General features: G+C 64.7%; 1 protein-coding gene across 1 annotated transcript; it reads right to left on the minus strand.

Annotated features, from left to right (window-relative positions):
- Positions 1-1,896: 1,896 nt before the first annotated feature.
- Positions 1,897-7,059, minus strand: LOC101690458. Its single transcript, XM_045087666.1, has 4 exons — positions 6,466-7,059; positions 5,535-5,616; positions 3,058-3,455; positions 1,897-2,468 (listed from the first exon to the last, which is right to left on the minus strand). The coding sequence occupies exons 1-4, from the start codon at positions 6,908-6,910 to the stop codon at positions 2,338-2,340; spliced, it is 1,056 nt and encodes a 351-aa protein (XP_044943601.1). The 5' UTR covers positions 6,911-7,059; the 3' UTR covers positions 1,897-2,337.
- Between the last annotated feature and the right edge of the window lie 13,150 nt (positions 7,060-20,209).

A 20,209-nucleotide genomic window follows, 5' to 3' on the forward strand; every position in this document is an offset into this window, starting at 1 on the left:
TAAGGCGCCGCCCAGAATGCCACGGAGAGACGCGCCCCCTCGGCTGCAGCCCAGGGAAAGGCCAACAAGCGCGTCGGGGTAGTCAAAGCACGTCCTCCACGGCCACGGCTGGAGGAGAGGCGGCGGCCTCGGCCCCAGTGCCCAGGAGCAGCCTCCAGGCCCCAGGCTCTGTGCCCCCTCACACCTAACCAGATTTCCTCATCAAGAGAGAAAAGCTGTGACTTTGTACCAGCGCATCTTTGTCTGCAGGGCTGAGTTCCTAAGAGGGGAGAGCCAGACAGGGGGCTGATGGGAAGGAGCCGGCGTTGATAGACTCCAGAGTCAGACCCCGACAGGCTCAGATTGACTCTGCAGCCTGAGAAAATCAAACGCACGGGGAATTGGATTTATGCCCTGTTACGTGTCGCTGCTTCCTGGTGTCTATACCCAAAGCTGTTAGAACAGTGATCTTCAGAGATGCACGGAAATTGTGTGTGAACAGACCAGCGAGCCGTCCCGGGGGGCGGCGCGGGCTCCTTCCGCGGCAGGCGGGCCCGAGGCGGCACCTGCGTGGCAGACAGCGGCGCGAACACCTTGCATTACAGCTGTACTTTAATCAGAGCATCTATGAGTACAAGCAAACCCCAGGCTTGGAGCCACTTCTCCAAGAGTGGGGTCACTCCGGCTACTGGGAGCCCCAGAGGCGGACTCTGGGGCTGCTGGTCCCGGGGGGCTTGGGGTTTGGGGTGCGGAAGGCAGGATCTGCCTGGATCCAGGATGTGCTCAGAGGAGGATCCGCCCCTTCCGCAGGACAGGGCCCACGGGGTGCCCATGACCCGGAAGGCTCGCATGCCCGTGGGGTCAGAGCCGTGCCCCCACCCCAGCTGTCTGGCCCTGCGCCCCTGCGGATGCCCCACTGTGCCTCTCTCTGTCTCTGAGGGGCCCAGGAGTAAGCAGTTTTGAGCCTCCCCAAGGAACAGCCCCACGACCGCTGCCCTCAGACTGGAGGGGAGAGGCAGAACCCGGTCGTGGCGGGGGGTGGGGGTAGGGCTCGCAGTGGGGCTGCAGTAGACTCTGTCCCCCGCACCCCGTGCGTGCACACGCCACCCCCTCCTGCTCCCCCGTGTCCAGACTCAGCCCGCAGAGGCTTTCACTCTGCGTTCGCCGGGGAGTCGGGACCCCAAGCTGACGCAGCTCTCCACCATAGCCAAAGCGGGAAACGCCGTGACCGGGACTTTGAAGGCGCAAAGCCGTCCACGCAGCCAGGCCCAACTTCAGGAGGCAGGGGCACGCGTCTAGAGAAAGAAGCCAAAAGACGTGCGAGCAGCTCCAGAGACTCCGGTGGTCCTGTTCCAGGCCGGTGAAATCCTGCCGGCGTGTCCCACGTGTCGGCCGCACGGAGCCGGGGCCCGCGGCGGATGCCTGCCTGGCGGGGTGCTTTCCGGGCCCACTAGGGGCACCTGCCGTCTGAAGACCCCTCAACCGAGAAGACACACTGTTTCCTCCACCCGCTCGGTGCCCCGGAATGTACGTGAGCCCGTCTCCTGGCTTGGGGCCAGGGGCGCGTCCCAGTGCGGCACGGTCTGGGGCACGACCCACACGCCCTCAGGCCTGGCTAGATCTGGGGGTCTGGAGACAGGTCGGTGGTCCCGGCCCCGAGGGGCGCAGTGTCTGCAGCCTCCTGGTCCCTCCTCCCTGCTCCAGCTCGGCTGAGCAGCTCGGCTGAGCCTGGCTCCTGCGCAGCCACAGCTGCACCCACCCTCCTCCCCCCCCACCTCCGCCCGCTGGCCCCGGGCCCTGTGGCTGGCCTCCATCCCTGCCTCTGGCCCCACCCCCTCTCTCACTGTGTGCGCAGACCTTCCTCTCCGTCTGCCATGTGGGCGGGCGTGCCCTGCCACTGTCCAGGGTAGCCTTGATCAGTGCCCGTGCCTGCTCCAGCCAGGGTGAGCTAGGCTCCATCCCCGGACGTCGATGACTTGAGGACTGCTTCTCGCTCAAGCACAGCGGGTCCTGGGGGCGCTCGGACACTCGGTCAGCACACCCCGCCACAGGTGTGGGGCCAGAAAGGCCGCGAGGCCCCCACCTCCCGGGCCCTTGGGTTTCCCCGCACTCACGGGCCCCAGAGAGGGGGCTCAGGAGGCAGGGGCCAGAGCCAGTGGTTTTTATCAGCTCTCTGAATTTTTTGCAAGAACGGATTCAGGCAATAAGTAGCGGAGGTAAAAAATGCTTCTCGTGAGTTTACAAGGAGAAAACGGGGAAGACGGGTTGGGAGTCGCTCGAGGCTGCAGGGTGCTCCCCCTGCACAACGGGGCGAGGGGGGAAGCCGGAGGAGCCGGAGGGAGGCGGTCCCCCCAGCGGTTAGGCCGGCCGTGTCCTGCCCTCTCCTCGCTTCCCGGCTCTCAGCAGAGCCTCGCGGGAACAGACACGCGGGGCAGGCCCGCGGATTGTTTCCTCCGGTGGGCTGGGGATTTCGAGTCCTCGTCCGCATCCTGTGGGACACAGAGACGGGGACCACCTGACGCCCGCTGAGGGCCCAAGACCCCCTTCTGCGGGCCAGGCTGGATTCGCCCTGTGCCCCCGTGCCCCGTGTGCTCCCAGCTCTTGATTGAGGGCCTGCTGGAGAGGATCCAGAGGCTACAGATGCAGCGGTGGGGAGGGACAGGGGCGCACAGAGACACCCCCGTTGTCCCCAGAGCACGGGAGGAGGGGCGATAGAGGACACAGCGGGCGGGCGGGGATGGACCCTGTGGGTTCCAGCATGCAGGAAAGGAAGGTGCCGGGAGGGGGAGGTTAGGCAGGCGACCTGTGGAGGTGAGCAGCGAGCTCCCCTACCGCTCTGGGGAAAGCACCCCAGGCAGAGCCAACAGCCCGCGCCCAGGCCTGGAGACAGAAGCACGTGGAAGGTGGGAAGACAGTAGCCACGTCTGGGGCTGGGAAAGAGGGCACTCAAGGTGGGCCGGCCAGAGGGGGCTGCGGGAGGGCGTCTGCTGGGCTCAGGGCAGACAGGGGCTGGGACTGCTGGGAGGGAGTAGGGGGCCCGTGTACGGTGGTTATTGCTGCTGGCAAATGACCCCGAACCTGGCAGGCGGTGTTGGGGGACCGAGGTCCACCTGGAGGCTCCACCGGGGAAGCAGGCCCTGCTGACCTGACCCATGGGCCCTTTGGCAGGGTTCAGCTCCTTGCTGGCCGGCAGCAGGACGCTGTCCTCGGTCCCATGTCTGTAGGCCTCTCCCAGGGTGGCTCTCAAGGGGGTGGCCACTGGCTTCATCAGACAGAACAGGACGCAGAGCCGGAAGGAGAAACGGACCCAGCCAGTGTTTATAAGGTGACGCGGGAGTGAGGCCCATCGTGGGCACCATGGCTGGTCATCGGTCCCCCACACACGGGATGGGCACAGCCCAGACACGGGGCAGCAGTTGGTCTCCTGAGAAGAGCCTGGAACTTGCGCGCATCTTGGAGGTGCTGCAAACAGGATTCTTGGGCCAAGAGACCAAGAGAGGCGTCTTGGCTTTCCGCCTGGTAATGAGGCCGCGCTGACCTGAGCTGAGGCCAACCAGGCCCCCCCCATCTGGGGTCCCTCCCCACAGAGGAGAGAGGTGCGGAGGGGCGTGGAAAACCCCAAGACCCAGAGCCCCGGAGGGCAGAACCCGCCCAACGCCCCTAACCCGCCAGTGGCCTCAGACCTCATGACCACGGTCCCTGCAAGTAGAAGAGTTAATCTCCACAGGAAGGGGGAGCCGCAGATGCTTGGGGGAGGTGCCTGGGTCCCTAAACCAGCTGACCCTCTCCCTTAATCCGGATTGCAGACCGGAGGCCGTAGCAGGGTAGGGAAGTGGTTGTTAGGTTAGGGATGACATCTCCACTCCCGCAGTCGCCCAGGGCAACAGTGGGTGCTGGATGCTGGAGCCTGGATCCCTGCCCACGGTGCGTCCAGACGTCCAGGCAGTGGCCACTAGCCTGCTCTGCCCACCCCGAGCGGGAATCTGGGGCTGCGGCCGCCGGCGGCCGCCTGGTGTAGCTTCCGTGAAAAGCAGCCCCCAGACCGAGTGTTGAGCCCCCGGCGTGGGAGACACGATTTCAGGGAAACTGAGCCACGGCAGCACCCTCTGTGACCTCCGGAGGCCAGAAAGAACAGAAGCAATCCTCCGTGGGAACGCCAGTCCCGGAGGGGCGGCCCCCAGGAAAGCTTTCTGTCGGCTGCACCTGTGTGCTCCCCGCCGCCCCCATTCTGCAGGCGGCTCCCACACCCAGCCACCTCCCTCCCGGACCCTGGTCACTCCAGGGCACTTGCACTGTGCGGGGCCAACCTGTGACAAGCCTCCCGCCCCAGGATGAAGGTCCCAGAGGCCCTTGTGTGTGAGTCACATCCCAACTCCTAGGGAGGAACTGGGGGGGGGGGCGGGGAGGGCATGTGGGGTCACGACAGGAGGGGGCTGAGCGTGGCGGGAAGCTCTCGGTGGGCACCGCTGAACCGCATCAGGCCCTGGGGGGCAGAGGCTGGTTAGTCCCTGTTCTCAGACACAAGCCCAGCTGCCCCACCGGCCCGGCCTGCTAGCGCCCAGCCCGGCCCCACTCTCTGTCCCGTAGGCCAGAGGCTGGTCACCCCTACACCCCAGACCCGTGCACCGTCCACTGGGGAGGGAGCGGCTACTCGGAGGGAGAAAGTCCTCGGGGCTGTGACCACTGGGATGGGGTCTCTCCTTGGTGGGGCCTCTTCGTGTGGCGGGTCTGGGCGTTCCCAGCCCGTGGGCTCCAGAGGCTCCTGAGTTCTTCCCAACAGCTTCTGGATGACGGTGCCCCACGCAGGTGAAGCAGGCGGTGAAGGAAGCATCTGGGCCAGAGCCAGCGTGAGAGACCACACCTGGGCCTGGAGAAGCCACACGTGGCCCAGGTGCCCGGAACTTCCCAGGGCTCGGGCAGCGACCACCAGGTGGCAGTGTGGGGACATCCCGCGGGGCCCAGCCTCTGAGCCCTGTGGGGCCAGGCCCACTCGGGGCGGGACACCGAGGCCTGCGGACGGGGACCCGCACTCCGTGGGCCGTGGGTCAGCAGGCCTCCCGCTCCAGGCTTCGGCAGCAGGAGTCAGGCCACGCTGCAGTGCATGCATTCCTGGGCCTGTGCCCCTGACCACCCCTGGGACAAAGGCCCGGCTCCACCCGGCTTTCTGCACCCCAACGCTGGCGCCTGGAACTGCCACCGAGCTGGGAGGAGGCCCAGGCCATGTGGGAGGCCGGTGTCCTGCTGAGGCCGCCGCTGACAGCCAGCTGGCTCTCACAGAGCTTGACCCCAGGATGCAAGCCAGAGCCACCCCCCCACGCCCTGCCCAAATCCACAAACCGGGTCAGTGCCGGTGCTGCTGGGTGCTACCAAGTCTGGAACCACAGACAAGCGCGTCTGCTCCCCACGGGGCTCCTCATGCACGTTCTCCACGTCTCTGCCCGTCCCACAGGGCACTCGCGTGGGGAGGATTCAGTAACTATTCACGTGTATCGCACGGGGTTGTACGGTCTTCCCCACACATGTGTGTCCCCTGAAATCTCAGAATGTGACGTTACCTGGAAAAGTGTGTTGCAGATCTCATCCGTGCAGATGAGGTCCTCCTGGATGAAAGTGGGCCCTGAGTCCAGGAGCGGGGTCCTACGAAGGTAGGAAGCAGACACACGGGGAAGGCATGGAGAGTCGCCGCGTGTCTCGGGGATGGGAGAGGAGGGGTGCGTCTACAGGCCAGGGAACACCAAGGCCACCTCAGCTGCCAGGAGCCGGGAGGGGCCAGAGGGACACTCCTGGAGCCTCCAGAGGAACGGAGTCCTGCCTACACCTTGGTTGAGGCTCTGGCCCCAGAATAGCAACCGTGACGCCCCCCTGAGCATGAGAGGCCATGGGATGGTCCCTGCCCTTCGTCCTGAGCCCACGAGAACTCTGCCGCTCTGGATTCCAAGTGGGATGAAGCAACAGTAAAATCCAGCCTGCCGTTGGGTCCACCAGCTCCCAGCAGGGAGCACTAGAAAGCCCCTTCCTCCCCAGGGGTAGGGTACTGTTCTCCCAGTGGGTTTGCACAGCACCTGAACCCGGCGACCCCCCCCCAGGAGGATGCAAGCCCTCAACCAGCCCAGGGGGTCACACTGCCACTGGCCAGTTCCCCAGCTGCCACGCCGAGCCCCTGTGCCAGCCGCGAAGCTCTGCCTGTCGGGTGGGCATGGCCCCAGACACCCCCACCGCAGGCCGGCCGGCAGCCCACCCACCCACCTCCCTTTCCTGGGCACAAGCAGGACCCGCCCTCACCGCCTGCATCTCCAGAACCAGGGCTCAGAGGCCACCCCCCCTCCTCTGGAGAGACGTTGCCAAGTGGGGCCCGGGGGGCTGGGCTGCAGCTGTGTCGGGGGGCTTTCCTTCCAGAGCAAGGCCTCTGAGCCTCACTTCCTCCCTGCCGTTGGGAGTTGTGCCAAAGGCACTGAACGGGAGCCCCGCCTCTCGACCTGCCCCCACCTCCGCAGAGCAGAGGCCAGGCGGTCCATGCCCAGACAAAGCCCGGCAGAAGCCAGGGGCCAGGCCCCCGTGCGTGTGCAGGTCCGTGTGCTCCGACAGAAAGGCCCGCCCAGGCTGGATCTTCCGAGGTCCAAGGTCGGGGGATGTCTGTCCTGCCAGCTCCCAGAGTCCCGGGCTCAGCGCCACACAGCTGGGCGCCGCTCACCCCGCCCCCACCCCGCCCCGGCCAGGCAGGAGGGACACATGCTTCTCCAGCGTGCTGGGGTGGGGAGGCCAGCCCCAGGGCCTGCCAGAATGCACTTGTGCCCTGCAGAGGCCCTTCTGGTAGCCCTGGCCTCCCCCACCCCCGCAGGCATCTGTCTCTGCACGGAAGGAAGCTCCGGCGGGAGGAGGAGCAAGCCCAGAAAGAAAGAGGAGGGAGAAAACCTCCGGAGAAGTGGGGCATGTGCACGTTAGGGCCTCTCCCGCACCCTGTGGATCACCGCGGGCCGGCCTTCTGCCCCAGCCCTTGTGGTGGTGAGAACAGCCCTACTCACCAGCCTCCCTCGGGATTAACTCAGCACCCCATGCTGTCACCGCAGCAACGGGTGTGTGAATAATAGTGATTTGCCACATTTTGTGTATTATGTTGCCCACCTGCCGTCATGGCTCGATGCGGGGCTGGCGGCGGCTGGAGGGCTGAGTCATTAACCGCTGATTAACAGTCTTCTGCAAGGTAGTCACAAGCCCCCCAGCCTGGGATCGGTGGGCCTTCCTGAGGTCCAAGGGTGGGGGCCCAGCTCTCCCGGGGTAAGGCATCCAGCGGGGGAGGGGGAGCTTCCAGGAGCTGGATCTGAGCTCACGGGGCCCCTCTGCCTGCCCTCCTTCCAAGTAATGACCCCGACTCCTCCAAAGGAAGATGGGATCCAACCCTGAGGTTGGAGCATTTAAAGAGCCCTTTTTGAGGGTATCATCCCCAAGTCCACCCACCCCAAAACTGCAGGCTCTGGAGGGCTACGGGGATGGGTCCTTCCTGGAGTGGGCTGGCGCGTGGCGGGTGAACACAGGCCCCGACTTGTGGCCAAATCCCATCTTCGGCTGCCCTGCTGTTTGGGAAACACTCCAGGGCCACCTCTCTTGGACTCCCTGCCCACCGTCTGCCACGCTAGCCAGCCAGTCCTGTGGGGTGTCCCCCAGCCCCGGGGTCCCCAGCCTGCGCGGGCCACAAGGAAGGAATGCTCACTGCACATTGCTTTCGGGGACACGGGGCTTCCGACTCTTGCCCGTCTGGGTGTCCCAGCTCCCCTGGGCCTCGCCTGCATGGCTGTAAACCCTTTGTAAGATTTCTTGACTTGGATTCTTTCCTACCGGGTAGCCAGGGAGAGACAGCAGGAGCCCAGGTCCTCGCTGAGTCCTCTCCCGGGACACCTCATGGGCATCTCCTCCGCTCCGCCCAGCCCACAACACCTACGCCACCGTCAACAGCGCCCCAGATCCCAACCCAGAAGCCACCGTCATCCCCACGGCAACACCCCCGGCCCTGGAGCCACCCTGTCCGGGGAAGGGGGTGGTGGGGGCACCCGCCGTGCAGTCCGCAGGACCCAGCGCACAGGAAAACAGTGCCATTATGGGCCCCGCATGGGGAGTGTCTCTTTGTTCCCCGTCCTGTCTGCTGTTTCCCACTCGGCAGTTCATGTCATTCTCACTAAATCAAAGAGTTACAATTGCTAGCATGGATTTTGCCGTCCAGGTTGCTGTGAGGTTTGCCAGCTTTCCGAGCCCATATGGGAGCGTGTAACCCACACCCCAGGTCACCGAAACCCCAGAGCTCACTGTGCAGCTTGGCCCTGACCGTGCCTCCAGCTGCCAAAGAGAGAACGCAAGCCTGTCCGGGGACAGTCACGGGACGAAGACGTCCTGCAAACTCGGAGCCTGACGGCTGCTGGCAAATATCGAGGTTTTGGGGTTTTGTTTTTGTTTTGTTTTGTTTTTTAAATAGATTTTATTTATTTATTGAGAGAGAGACAGTGAGAGAGAGCATGAGCGAGGAGAAGGTCAGAGAGAGAAGCAGACTCCCCGTGGAGCCGGGAGCCCGATGCAGGACTCGATCCCGGAATTCCAGGATCATGACCTGAGCCAAAGGCAGTCGTCCAACCAACTGAGCCACCCAGGCGTCCCAAGGTTTTTGGTTTTTTTTTTTAAGATTTTATTGATTTATTCATCTGACAGACAGAGAGCACAAGTAGGCAGAGAGGCAGGCAGAGAGAGAGGAGGAAGCAGGCTCCCCACTGAGCAGAGAGCCCGATGCGGGACTCGATCCCAGGACCCTGAGATCATGACCTAAGCCGAAGGCAGAGGCTTAACCCACTGAGCCACCCAGGCGCCCCTGAATACAGCGAGTTCTGATGGGAGCTGTGAGGCTCAGCAGGCCAGCGGGGCAGGACACAACTGCCACCGAGGAGAATGCGTTCCCAGAGGCCCAGAGGTGGGCCACACCAGGCCACACGGGGGCTTTCGCCGAGGCCACAGGGTTGCTCACGGTAGGGGGGGGGTCTGGGAGGGCTGGGTGGTCTGCACACAGAAGGAGCCCCCTGGACGGGCTGCTCACTACCCCTGGGAATCGGCTAGTCCCGGGAGGGACGGCCCCTCCAGGGTCAGCGCGCGTCTCCCCCTATCCTCCGTCATACAGAGAACAGAAGACACAGCGGGCATGAGGGTGATGTCCGTGGGACCGGTGTGGACCCTCCCAGGGGCCCAGAGCCCAGCCCTCCCACATGGGCCAGCCCTGGGACCTGACCATCACCAGCGCCTGCCAGCAGGGGCAGAATGGGGGGGGGGTTGTCAGACGAGGCATCCCTCCTCCCGCAAGCTCTCACCACCATCCACAGCAGATGGGTGACCCCTAAGAAATTAAACATTGGGACACTTGTGTTTCCTGCATCAGGATGTAGCCTCCTGACCCCCACCAGCCCTGCCAGCAGCCAGGGGAGGGGCAGTGCCTCCCTGAGAAAATGGGGGGGTACCCCGACCCCTCTGCCCATGCCCAGGCCCCTGCGGGGGAAGCCAGCCAGCATCTAGGACCCCAGGAAAGGGAGCGAGTAGTCAGGAACCTGTCCCAGGGAGGGCCCTGGCCTGGGCACTCTCTCCTTTGTCCCATCAGACTTCATCACAAAACAAACACCGAGACAAAATCAATCAAGTTTTCATGACTTCAACCAGAGAGCACTGAAGTCCAGCAAGATGTCTTCAAGGTGGGCTGTGTGCTGACCCCGGGGGGCGGCTTTGGAGAGATAGCTTGGGTTAACGATCCCAGGAGAGCTGTGTCCCCACAGAGGAACCACCGTGCAAAGACCCTGTGGTTGCAGGGGGTACAGGGCCGGGGGATGCTGTGCGCTAAGAATACTGCCAGAGGCAACAGGTGCGCCCAAAATGCAAATCGCAGGGCAGCTGGCGGGGGGGGGGGGGGGGGGGGGGGGGGGGGGGGGGGGGGGGGGGGGGGGGGGGGGGGGGGGGGGGGGAGGGGGGGTGCGGGGGGGGGGGGGGGGGGGGGGGGGGGGGGGGGGGGGGGGGGGGGGGGGGGGGGGGGGGGGGGGGGGGGGGGGGGGGGGGGGGGGGGGGGGGGGGGGGGGGGGGGGGGGGGGGGGGGGGGGGGGGGGGGGGGGGGGGGGGGGGGGGGGGTGGGGGGGGGGGGGGGGGGGGGGGGGGGGGGGGGGGGGCGGGGGGGGGGGGGGGGGGGGGGGGGGGGGGGGGGGGGGGGGGGGGGGGGGTGGGGGGGGGGGGGGGGGCAGGGAGAGGCCTCCAAGTGTCGTGGGAAGGAGCACGGAAAGAGACCACAGCAGGGCAGGAGAGGGGGCTGCTGGCCGAGTGCTGGGGTGCGGGCAGGAAGTGGCCTTCCTAGGAGCAGCCGCCAGCCCTCTGCAGGGGGACAGCCACAGGCCGCTGCAGGATGCACCCCGCAGGCCTGGGAAAGCACCCCCCCCCGCGGCCCCGCCCCCGTCCCCGCAGAGCCTTTGCTTTTGTCCCTGAAACAGGAAGCAAGGTCTCCTGGGAGTGAGGGTGGGGGTGGGGCCGAGGCCACGGGGGAGGGGGAGGGGAGGAGTCCTCCGGTCCAGGGGCCACCCGCAGCCCAGAGGACTCCCGGGAGCTCGGCCGCCGAGAGCCTAGAGTGAGGCCAGTCAGCGCGGACGTGCGAAGCCAAGTGAGAAGAATAACAGGGCATCCCCCTACTGCACACAGCCCCAAGACAAGCCCTTGGAAGGCACAGAGTGACCGTCCTCTGGGAGCTCGCGGCCTTACCGTGGACACTCTCCTGAGCGCAAAAGGCAATCCTAGGTTAACCTTAGCCCCCAGGGTCCTGTACGTCCACTTTAACATATAGAAATTCTTCAGAAACTTCCTTTATCTCCGCCCCCAAGATAGGTGTCGGCATCGCCCCCCCCAGCATACGACCCTCCTGTACACGTCGGAGGGTCTCATGGCTGAGTGTTTACTAAACAGTAATAAATGACCTTTTCCCAGCAACCGCTCGCCCCCACAGGGTCCCGGAAACCCTGCTCCCAGATTCCTCAGAGACTCATGCTGCCCCGACCCCCTCCCAACTGGGCAACGTGTTCCCACCCAGCGTGTTCCCCCGGGCCTCAGGTCCTGTCCCTGAGCTTGAATAAAACCACCTTTTTGCACTGAGGATGGCTCCGCAATTCTTTCTCCGCCTTCGGCTCGGAACCGCCCCTCGCTTACGGTCTCTGCGGTGTCTCAGCGGAAAGATGCAAAAGGGCAGGAAAGGCGCAGGATTTCACCAGCGTCCGATTTTCAGCAAAGAGCATCAGGAGTGTGAGCCGCGGGACAGGCTGATGGGGCGCAGCCCGGGGGGCGGGAGAGGAGGGCCGCTGGCGGTGGCGGGGCCGGGGATCCCGGTGGGGGCTCGAGACAGGGGCCGAGGGACCCAGCAGAAGCCGGGAGGAGGGCCAGGCCGGCTCACACTGCCCACGAGGTCCAGTCTAGAAGAGTCCGGGGAGCATGGGAGAGGTGGCCACTGTCCACACCAGCAGCGGAAAACAGTGGGGTTAGGGGTGTCCCCTGGGCCCTCCTAAGGCCCTCCCAGGGTCAGAGCAGGTTGAGGGTAGACCCCACACCTGCAGGCCAGTGAGTCCCAGGTTTCTGTCGACCAGATCCTGGGGCACACACGGCTGACTGTAATTCCTTCCCCGTCACCTGCAAAGTTTGGGCGGCACAAGGACCACCTCCTTTCTGATGGTCATGTGTAATATGCATTCCCTTTGTTCCCTGTCTCCTGCGACAGGATGGGGCCACAGACAGGGACACCCTGTGTCTGCAAAGGGCTGCTCCGTGGGCTTTGTGGAGGGGCTGAGGCCCTGGGGGACGGCCAGAGAAGCCAGAGGGCGGACTCACCAGGGGACAGGCCCGCACCCCTTCTCCATGGGGCTTGCTAAATTCCCGCCTGGCCTCCCTGCTCAGTCCTGTTGTCTGGGCTCTCCTGTGGCCATGTGACCCCCGCTGGGATGGACACCGGGGGAGGAACCAGATGAGGGACCTGCTCTCGCAGGGGCCTGTCCCACATCTGATGGGCCCACGGGTCAGGATCTGAGGCTATAGGCAGCTGCTCCCATGGGAGGAACCAGCAAAGGATGGCCCCATAGTCCAGTGAGGGCCTGAATCAAAGCCACGGAGCTAGCGTCCCCAGGAGACCCTGGTAGCAGCTGCCTTCTCGCCGGCTCTGCCCACGGGAGGCACAGCAAAGGGCTGCTTCCGGTCGGTGAGGCCTTGCTCGCTGCGCAGCCCGGCCAACAGTCGCGGCCCATGCCAGCCCCTCTCCCTTCCCCCACCAGGGGCAGGCCGCAGCTACCAGTCCCTGGACACCGCTTCCCCTGGGCGGCCCCCAGCCCTCCCAGTGCCAGGATCCCCGGGAACCCTCAGAGGCTTCTGACTGACACGGGATCCCAGCTGCAGCTCCCATGGAGGGTCCTCTAAGGCCTGTTGCCCTCAGCCCTGAGGTCACTGTGCTCCTGTCGCACAGCCAGAGTGCCAGGAACGACCCAGACCTGGTCTCGCCGCAGGTGCAGCACCGGCCAGCCCTCTCCACCCAGGCCACGAGCCTCGGGCCCTGGAAACAGCCAGCAGATGCTGCTTGTGACCTCAGCCCCAGGAGAAGCGTCGCCCACCAGACCCACCAGAAGACTCCGTCTCCTTGCAGCGATGCATTACCCCGCGGGCCCAGACACCCGGCGCCCCTGCTGGGGAGTCCCCCATGCGCCCTGGCAATGTTCCAGGGGCAGCCGGGCATCCCCACACACTGCCGGGCCCACTCCTGCTGACCGAGGAGAAGCCAGGAGAGCGCGGCTGGGAGCAGCGGAATCCGGCATCAGAGGCCACGGGCTCCCCTGCGCTCAGCGGCCAAGCATGCATCAGTCAAACACCGGGCACGACCTTCAAAATTAAAACACAGCCCACTTCTACTCAGCTTGCTGCAGCAAGGGGCGCCCTCCGGGAGGGGTAACTCACATCCGGGAAGGATTTCCAAAGCGGGGTCACCTGAATGGGGAGCCCCTGGGCTGTGTGAGGGGCTCAGACTCCCAGCCCCGCTGCGCAGACACCACCGGGTGGGGATTACCACAGACCACCCTGTGGAAGGCCCCCAGGAGCTGGGCCAGGGCTCACCACCCGTGGGACCCCCACCCCCACGCCCAGTGGGAGGAGCTCAGTGAGCTCCTGCAAAGACCACGCTCCAGGACTGGCCGGGCCGCTGCGTGGTCCTCCCTCCATCCGGCAGAGGCTTTCCAAGGGGCCAGACAGGGCCCATCCGTCCCCTCTAAGCCCTGTGTCCCAGCCCCTCCCGAGGCCAGTGGATAGAAGGACGAGCCTGGTTTGGTGGCCAGAGGGCATCAGGCATTTGAACTCATGCTGGGTCAGGGGCAAACCTCCTGGGAGCCTCCAGGGCCTGCCCTCACCCACCCTGAACCCCAGAGCCACACCCCCTTTGTCCCTGCTCCTGCCTGCTGCTCCAGAAGCATCTGGATAAGGAGCACTTCCCAGTGTGTGATCTCCGGGGGCTTCTCCAAGGGTCTCATTGCCTTTCTTCCTGTAGCTGCAGCCTGAAAATTCTCTTCAACGGGAGAGACTGGGCTGAGCACTCCCAGAGGCCGCTGGTGGACGGGGCACTTGGGGGGTGACCCGCTAGCCATGGGCTGGGGAAGGCGGGGAGCAACCTGGGCTCGTCCAGAGGGCCCACAGGGCACTGGGTTGAGCATACTGGAGGGCCCAAGGCCCACAGAGGCCAGATGGATGGCTTTGGAGGTCAGGCCCGGGGGTCCCAGGACAAGATGTCTGCAGCTGCTGGGCCTCCCAGTGGGGCTTCGGTCTCCTGCTGGTCCTTCCAGCCCCTCCCTGGAGCCCTGGGGACCCTGGGGACCCTGGGAAAGGCTTCCAAAGCTGCGCTGCTGTGGGTCTCAGGGAGCAGATGTGGGGTATGGAGGGAGGGCCCCCAGATCTGCTCCGAGGGGTCACCCCACACTGCTCCTACCATAAGAGGCTGCTCAGCTTCAGGTCGCCCCCCCTTGTCTGCGTGCCCGGGAGTCTCGCTTCTTGGGTGAGGCCAGGCATGTGCTAGGGTCTGTCGGCACGACGGGCACCGCTCCTCAGCCGCAGAACCCATGACACGGTTCCTCCGGAACATGGGCTCTCCCTCACCTAACGAGGTCTGGAGCATGGACACACAGGCCACAGAGAAACAGCGGCGGCTCGTGTCCTTGAGATAGTCTCTGAACGAGACAGCAGGCTGTCCGAGGGCTCCATGCAGAGACCCAGGCGGTCGCCCACCAAAGCAGCCCCTTCCTCTCGAAGCCGTGGACACCTGTGTGTTCTCCACATGAAAGGCGCCCTTCCTCGCTGACGCGCTCTACCGTGGGCTCGTGCACCACCCGGAGGCTCCAGGCTCTGCGACCTCCATCTCACACGGGGTCGTCCGTGTCTCCTCATTTTACAAAGACCTCCCCACCCTAACCCCATGTGACCTCATCTTCACTAAGTGCATCTGCAAAGACCCGTGTCCAAACAAGGCCACGTTCCAGACCCCTGCGGATGTGAATCTTGGGGGGACGCGACTCCACACTGCACACGGCCCGCACGGAGGGGTGGGGATCCCGGGAGAGCCAGTCCCAGCAGCCGGGCTCCCGACTGACCGGCCTCTCCCCACGCCTGGCTCACCTGTGATGAACCAGGAAAGGTGGACCTGTACTTTGTGGGGCTGGGCAGCAGGCGGACACCTCAGGCCTCGTTACCCATCAGAGGAGAGGCTCTGTGGAAGCCAGGGAGGCCTGGGATCAGTTAGCTACAGGCCCTGGACTGCTGCGCTGGGGGCGCCCCTCCCGGCCGGGCCCTGCCCCCAGGATGCAGGCCCCAGGCCCAGGTAAGGGCACGCATCTGGCCAGCCCTGGCCATCAGGTTTCCCCTCCTTAGCCTGTGTGGGTGGGGTTAAGGGACCATCTGACCTGCAGTGTGAGGGGGCCCAGGGCCTCGGGCAGGCCTCCAAAGTCACTCCTGAGGACTCTGACGTTTATTCTGGGAGAGGGTGAAGAGGTCCCCAGAACTGCTTATCTCTCCGACCTCCCACTCTGCCAGGATGCAGACCCACATGGGACCCAAGACCTGGGAACCCCTGCCTCCCCCGCCTGCCCCTGAAGCCACTTGCCCTCCTCGGAGGAGTGCGGGTACGGGCCTGCAGCAGGGGCAGGTCTTCACAGGGACGGTGGGAGAGCGAAGCCAGGACTCCCCTGGAAGCGCTGGCTGCAGATGTGCGGAGGAGCCCCAGCAGCCGGCCTCCCGGGAGTGTCCAGGGACAAGCCAGAGGCTCCAGCCCCATCGTAAGTCCTGGGCAGGACCGCCGGGGCAGGGGGAGCAGGGCGTCTCCAGGGGCTGCTCGGAGAGGAGGGCTACACACCAGTGTGGGGTCCCCGCCTTCTCTCTGCCCCAAGGGCCGCAGCAGAGGCCTGAGGGCCCCCCAACCTCAGCATGACACCAGCACGTGGCTAGATGCCCGGGCCAAGAGCCGTTTATATGGAATAAATGTGGATATTGAGGTTTTATAGGTTACGGCTTTATAAGGAAAATCCTGGGTCTCTGTGTGCACGCATGAGCAGGCGTGAGCGTGTGTGTGTGTGCGCACGTGTGCACCCACCAGACGGGGGTAGGCCGTGAGGACAAGGCCAGCCGGTAGCACACCTTCCCGAGGTTCAGAATAAAGTTTACAAATCCCGGCCGGGCATGGGGTGAGGCTCACCCGTGCTGGTCGCCGGCTATCCCCCTGCACTCGGCCGCGAAGACAGCCCTGTCCCGCTGTGCCCTCGCACTCGGGCCCGGTGTGACTTGGCTGTCTTCCCATCAAGGCGGGTCTACCTGCCCCGCTCCAAACCAGGGCCAGCCCTGTGTCACCCTTGACCTTCAGGATGTGGTGGGGAAATGCTACACGAGCTTCAGGCCCAGAGCAACCCCTTTGTCCTTGGGGAGCCCCTCGAAGCCCGCCCCAGCCGCCCCAGCCACTGGCTGTGAGCAGGCACGTGGCTGGGGCAGCTTCCTTCCTGGTCCCCGGCGGGATGCCAGGGCCAGTGAGGCGGCTGCCCGGCCAACCAGCACACACTCGCCTCACGGTGTGTCATGCACTCATCTAAGGGCTTATCAGGGGTTAAACTGCCCCCCAAACCATGTGGCCAAGCACTAACCCCCAGTACCTGTGAATGTCACTGTATTTGGAAGAAGTCTTTGCTGATGTAATCAAGTTAAAGTGAGGCCTTATGGCCACAGTAATCCCCAGAACCTATGAATATATTAGGTTTCACGGTGGGGGGTATTAAGGTGGAATTAAAGCCACTAATCAGCTGACCTTAAAACAGGATTATCCCAGATGATCAGTGGGCCCGGCGTCTCCACGAGAGCCCTTTCCTGGGGGAGGCAGAGGAGCCCAGAGACGTGGGGAAAGACACCAGTGGGAAAACCAGTGTGTCTAGATGTTGCCGGCAGTCCCCCGAGGGCAAAATCACCCCCAGAGAGACCCCTGCCCTGGTCTGACACATTGGCAGATGCCCACGCCGTCCACAAGCCCAGTGCCACGCGGGGTTCTGTTGCAGGAACCCAGAGGGGTGCACAGTGAGGCACCCTGAGGGCTCGGGGCTGCAGGAAGCACTCCTCGCTTCCCTCTGAGGGCCTGGGAGGGCAGGGCCCCGGGAGAGCAGACCCTCGCAGAAGGGGACACAACACCTCCCCCAGGCTCCAAGACACTCTTAGGAAAAGCTGGATGCTGGGAACAGGATCCCTGCAAAACCTCCTAGCAGTTCTTAGACCAGAAGTGGGTCTCGGCATCCAGAGCCCCGGTTCCAGGCCCCCCAGGATGCGGGTGCCGGCAGGAGCTCGCTCCGGCCTCCACGAGGGGCTGTCTGGTGTCACGTGGCTCCTGGCCACGTGAGTGGGTGCAGGAACTTGGGTTGCAGGACGCAGCAGGACTTGGGTGCAGGAACTCAGCGTCAGTAACGCACCTGCTGTGTTTTCGGGTCCGCACGATCCGCGACAGCGGGGACGACTCTGATCCTAACGACAAGAACTGACCTTTCGAGCACGTACCGTGAGCTCACTCCGTGCCCACTTCACGAGGCACCTGGGTTTTCTGTCGCTGCCTGACAAGCCACCCCCAAGCTCAGTGGCTTAGTCCACCGCACACATTTCTTCTGCTTGCAAACCTGCCGTGACCACGCCTGTCTCTGCTCCAGACTCAGTCCCTGGGGCAGCTCGGCTAGGCTGAGGGCCCACTTCCAAGGTGAGGAGCTGGGGGCCGAGGACCTTGGTTCCTCTGCCATCTCCCCGTGGCCTGTCCCCACGTGGGCTGCACGGTGGTTGGCCCCGGCGTCACCTGCCGTGTTGGCCGAGGCCAAAGCCTGCGGGTTCCAGGGAAGAGGCAGGCCCCACGCGGACGGGAGGAGCACACACGGGTGGGGGTCTCTGGCGGCATCCTAGAGCCACGCTGTGCCACGCCGGGACCCTCGTGCAGGGACCCTCACCCCACTCTGACGTAGACCGTGCTCCAGGCAAGGAAACGGAGATGCGTCGAAGTCAGTCCCTCCTCTGAGGCCATGTACGACATGGAGCCAGGATCGGCACCCAGACCACCTGCCCCCCACAGTGGGATGGCACACGGTTGGCCCTGCCCTTGGATCTCTCTCCCGGGACCCTCGTCCACCTGCATGATGCGTAAAGGGTGGGGCCCGCGGTCCAGCGGCCACTCCTCCCTCAGCATCCAGCCTCACCCGCTGTGCTCACCCCACAACACATCAGAAGTCTGCCAAACACCCCGCTGGAACCCACAGGTTTCGGTGTCACTCAGGTGTGGTGGGCAGGACAGCCCCAAGGACAGTGGGTCCTGCCCGCCGAGACCTGTGAAGACACCACATTAGAAGGCGAAAGGGACTTTGAAGGGACTTTGTTTGATGAAGACTCTTCGGTGGGGACTGTCCGGGACGACGGGGTGCGGGTCGTGTCCCTACGAGGGTCCTCCCAAGAGGGCGGTGGGAGGGTCGGTCAGGGAAGGGGACGAAGCAGCAGAAGCAGAGGGTGGGGTGGGGGGAGCAGAGCCCAGGAGCAGGGCAGAGGCCAGAGCCGGGGGCCTGGGGTATCCGTCCCCGGAGCCTCCAGAGGGAACCAGCCCACACATGGATGGACTTCAGACATCTGACCCAGAAACGGGAGAAGCAGGGGTGCTGCTCTGAGACATGAAGCTCGTGCTGATCAGCTGGCCAGCGGGGAAGCCCGCTGTGGGGACCGCTTCCAATCCCGATGCCCTCCAGCATCGTTTTAGGTGCCTGAGAACATCTCCCGAGGCCGCGTGTCCCAATGGTCCATGGGCTCCATGCCCCATGTCTTTGCAGAAAAGGGAGGCTGCCTTGGTCCTTCCTTTTCCTCTGGGTCCCCAGCTTTGTCTCCCTGCCGAGCCCTGCCAGTGCTGCTGAGGTGGGGGACGCATGGACCCCCGGGGGCCCGAGGCGCGCCCATCCTGCCTCAGGGCACGCAGGGCCGGGTCTGTTCCGAGGAGCTGGAAGCCGGGCTTGCATCCCCCGGTCTGAGGGGAGCAGTTGGGCTGGGAAGAAACCAGGGGGGAGAAGTCCTGAAGAGAGGTGTCCATCAGGGACATGGACCTCATCCGGAAAAAGAGCCTTTGTGACGTCATTCTGTCGTGACCCTAGATCAGGGTGGGCCCCAAATCCAGGGACAGGTGTCCTTACAGGAGACACACAGAGGGGACGGCACGGGCTGGCCAGGCAGACATGGGCCACGGCCACGGGCCGAGGACACCAGGGGCCACCAGAGGCAGCCATGGCCTGCAGCTCCTCATCTCCGACTTCCGGCCTCAGAACAGGGAGGACAGGCTCCCGGAGTCTTCAGCCCCTGGGGCATGGCCCCTGGTGGGTGGGAAGCGCTGGCCCAGTCCTGGGCAGAGGGGATGCAGGTCTGCCCTGGACGGGACGGTCCTGCAACTTCTCTGTGTGTTTAAAAGTTTTGATTAAGAAATGTTGGGGGGCGGCACCCGCGGGGCTCAGTTGGTGAAGCCTCTGCCTTCAGCTCGGGCCATGGTCTCAGGGTCCTGGGATCGAGGCCCGCATCGGGCTCCTGCTCCGCCCCCTCCCTCTGCTGCTCCCCTGTTCGTGCTCTCTCTCAGATAGATAAATAAATAAATCTTTTAAATAAAATAAAAACAAAAAATAAACATTTGGGGAAGACCTGAAAAGTTAAAGGAAATGGAACTATCTCTCCCTACCCCCACTCACTGAACTCTGAATGGATGTTTAAAGTCTGCGGCAGAAGGGCTGCTGAGCTCTCATCTGGCTGCACCCCCCACCCCCGCCGGCCTGTCTCCCCCGGGCCTGTCCCCCTCACTCCCTGGGCAGACGGCACCTCGCTGCTCCCCGGGCAGTGGCTGGGGACCCCTGCCTCCTGTCCCCCCTCGCTGCTCCCCGGGCAGTGGCTGGGGACCCCTGCCTCCTGTCCACTCTCAGCGACGCCTTCCTCTCTTGCTCCCAGACCCCAGGGTGCCCAGGCCTAGGCATGCTCCCCAGCCCCGCCTGGCCCCCACTGTGTCACCCCCAGAGGCTCCAGCGTCCCTGGGGTTTTGAGGTCTTCCCAGGGGACTCTGTCTCCCTCCGTGTGTCTGGTGGATGTTCTTGGAGACACGTGTCAGGGCCACTTCCTGTCCCAGAGGTGCCCCCAGGAAAGCCCCAAGTGGGGAGGGCTCTTGGCACCTTGGTCTCTGCTGCTGCCAGAGCCCCGGACAGGGCCTGACCCCCCCGCGCACCCTCCGTCCCACCTGGGGCTGAGCGGTGGGGCTGAGCGGATGAATGAGTGAGTGGGGACTTCGGCTGTGCCCCAGGTGGTCTTCCGCAGGGACAGCCTGCTCGGTGATGCCCAGCCTCTAGGGCAGGAGGGAGACCGAGCACTCCCAGCCGGCTGTTCATCCACCCCCGCCCCCCTGCTGTGCTCTTGTTACTCTTGTGACCACCTGGTGTTACATTCTTCCTCCTGAGCAAAGTCCACCCCTGGCCTCCTGTGCCCCAGGGAGGTGGAGGGGCTGGGGACTGGGTAGTGCTGGGGACCAGAAACTGCACCAGGCCTGAAGGACCTTCCCCCGACCCAGTGGGAGCCAGGCGCTGCAGACACCTTGATCTCAGACTGTGCCCCACCCCCCCACCCCGCCCCGTGGAGACGGAATGAGCTT

This window comes from Mustela putorius, unplaced genomic scaffold (assembly GCF_011764305.1).
Source record: "Mustela putorius furo isolate JIRA1106 unplaced genomic scaffold, ASM1176430v1.1 tig00001433_pilon_pilon_pilon, whole genome shotgun sequence".
Taxonomy (NCBI): domain Eukaryota; kingdom Metazoa; phylum Chordata; class Mammalia; order Carnivora; family Mustelidae; genus Mustela; species Mustela putorius.

Coding starts and splice junctions, on each gene's coding strand:
- LOC101690458 (XM_045087666.1), bottom strand. CDS start 6,910: ATGCCCCACTTCTCCGGAGGTTTTCTCCCTCCTCTTTCTTTCTGGGCT. Junction 3,456..5,534: donor TCTGCAACACACTTTTCCAG/GTAACGTCACAT, acceptor TCTTGGCCCAAG/AATCCTGTTTGCAGCACCTC. Junction 2,469..3,057: donor CCCCCAACACCGCCTGCCAG/GTTCGGGGTCAT, acceptor TGTGTCCCACAG/GATGCGGACGAGGACTCGAA.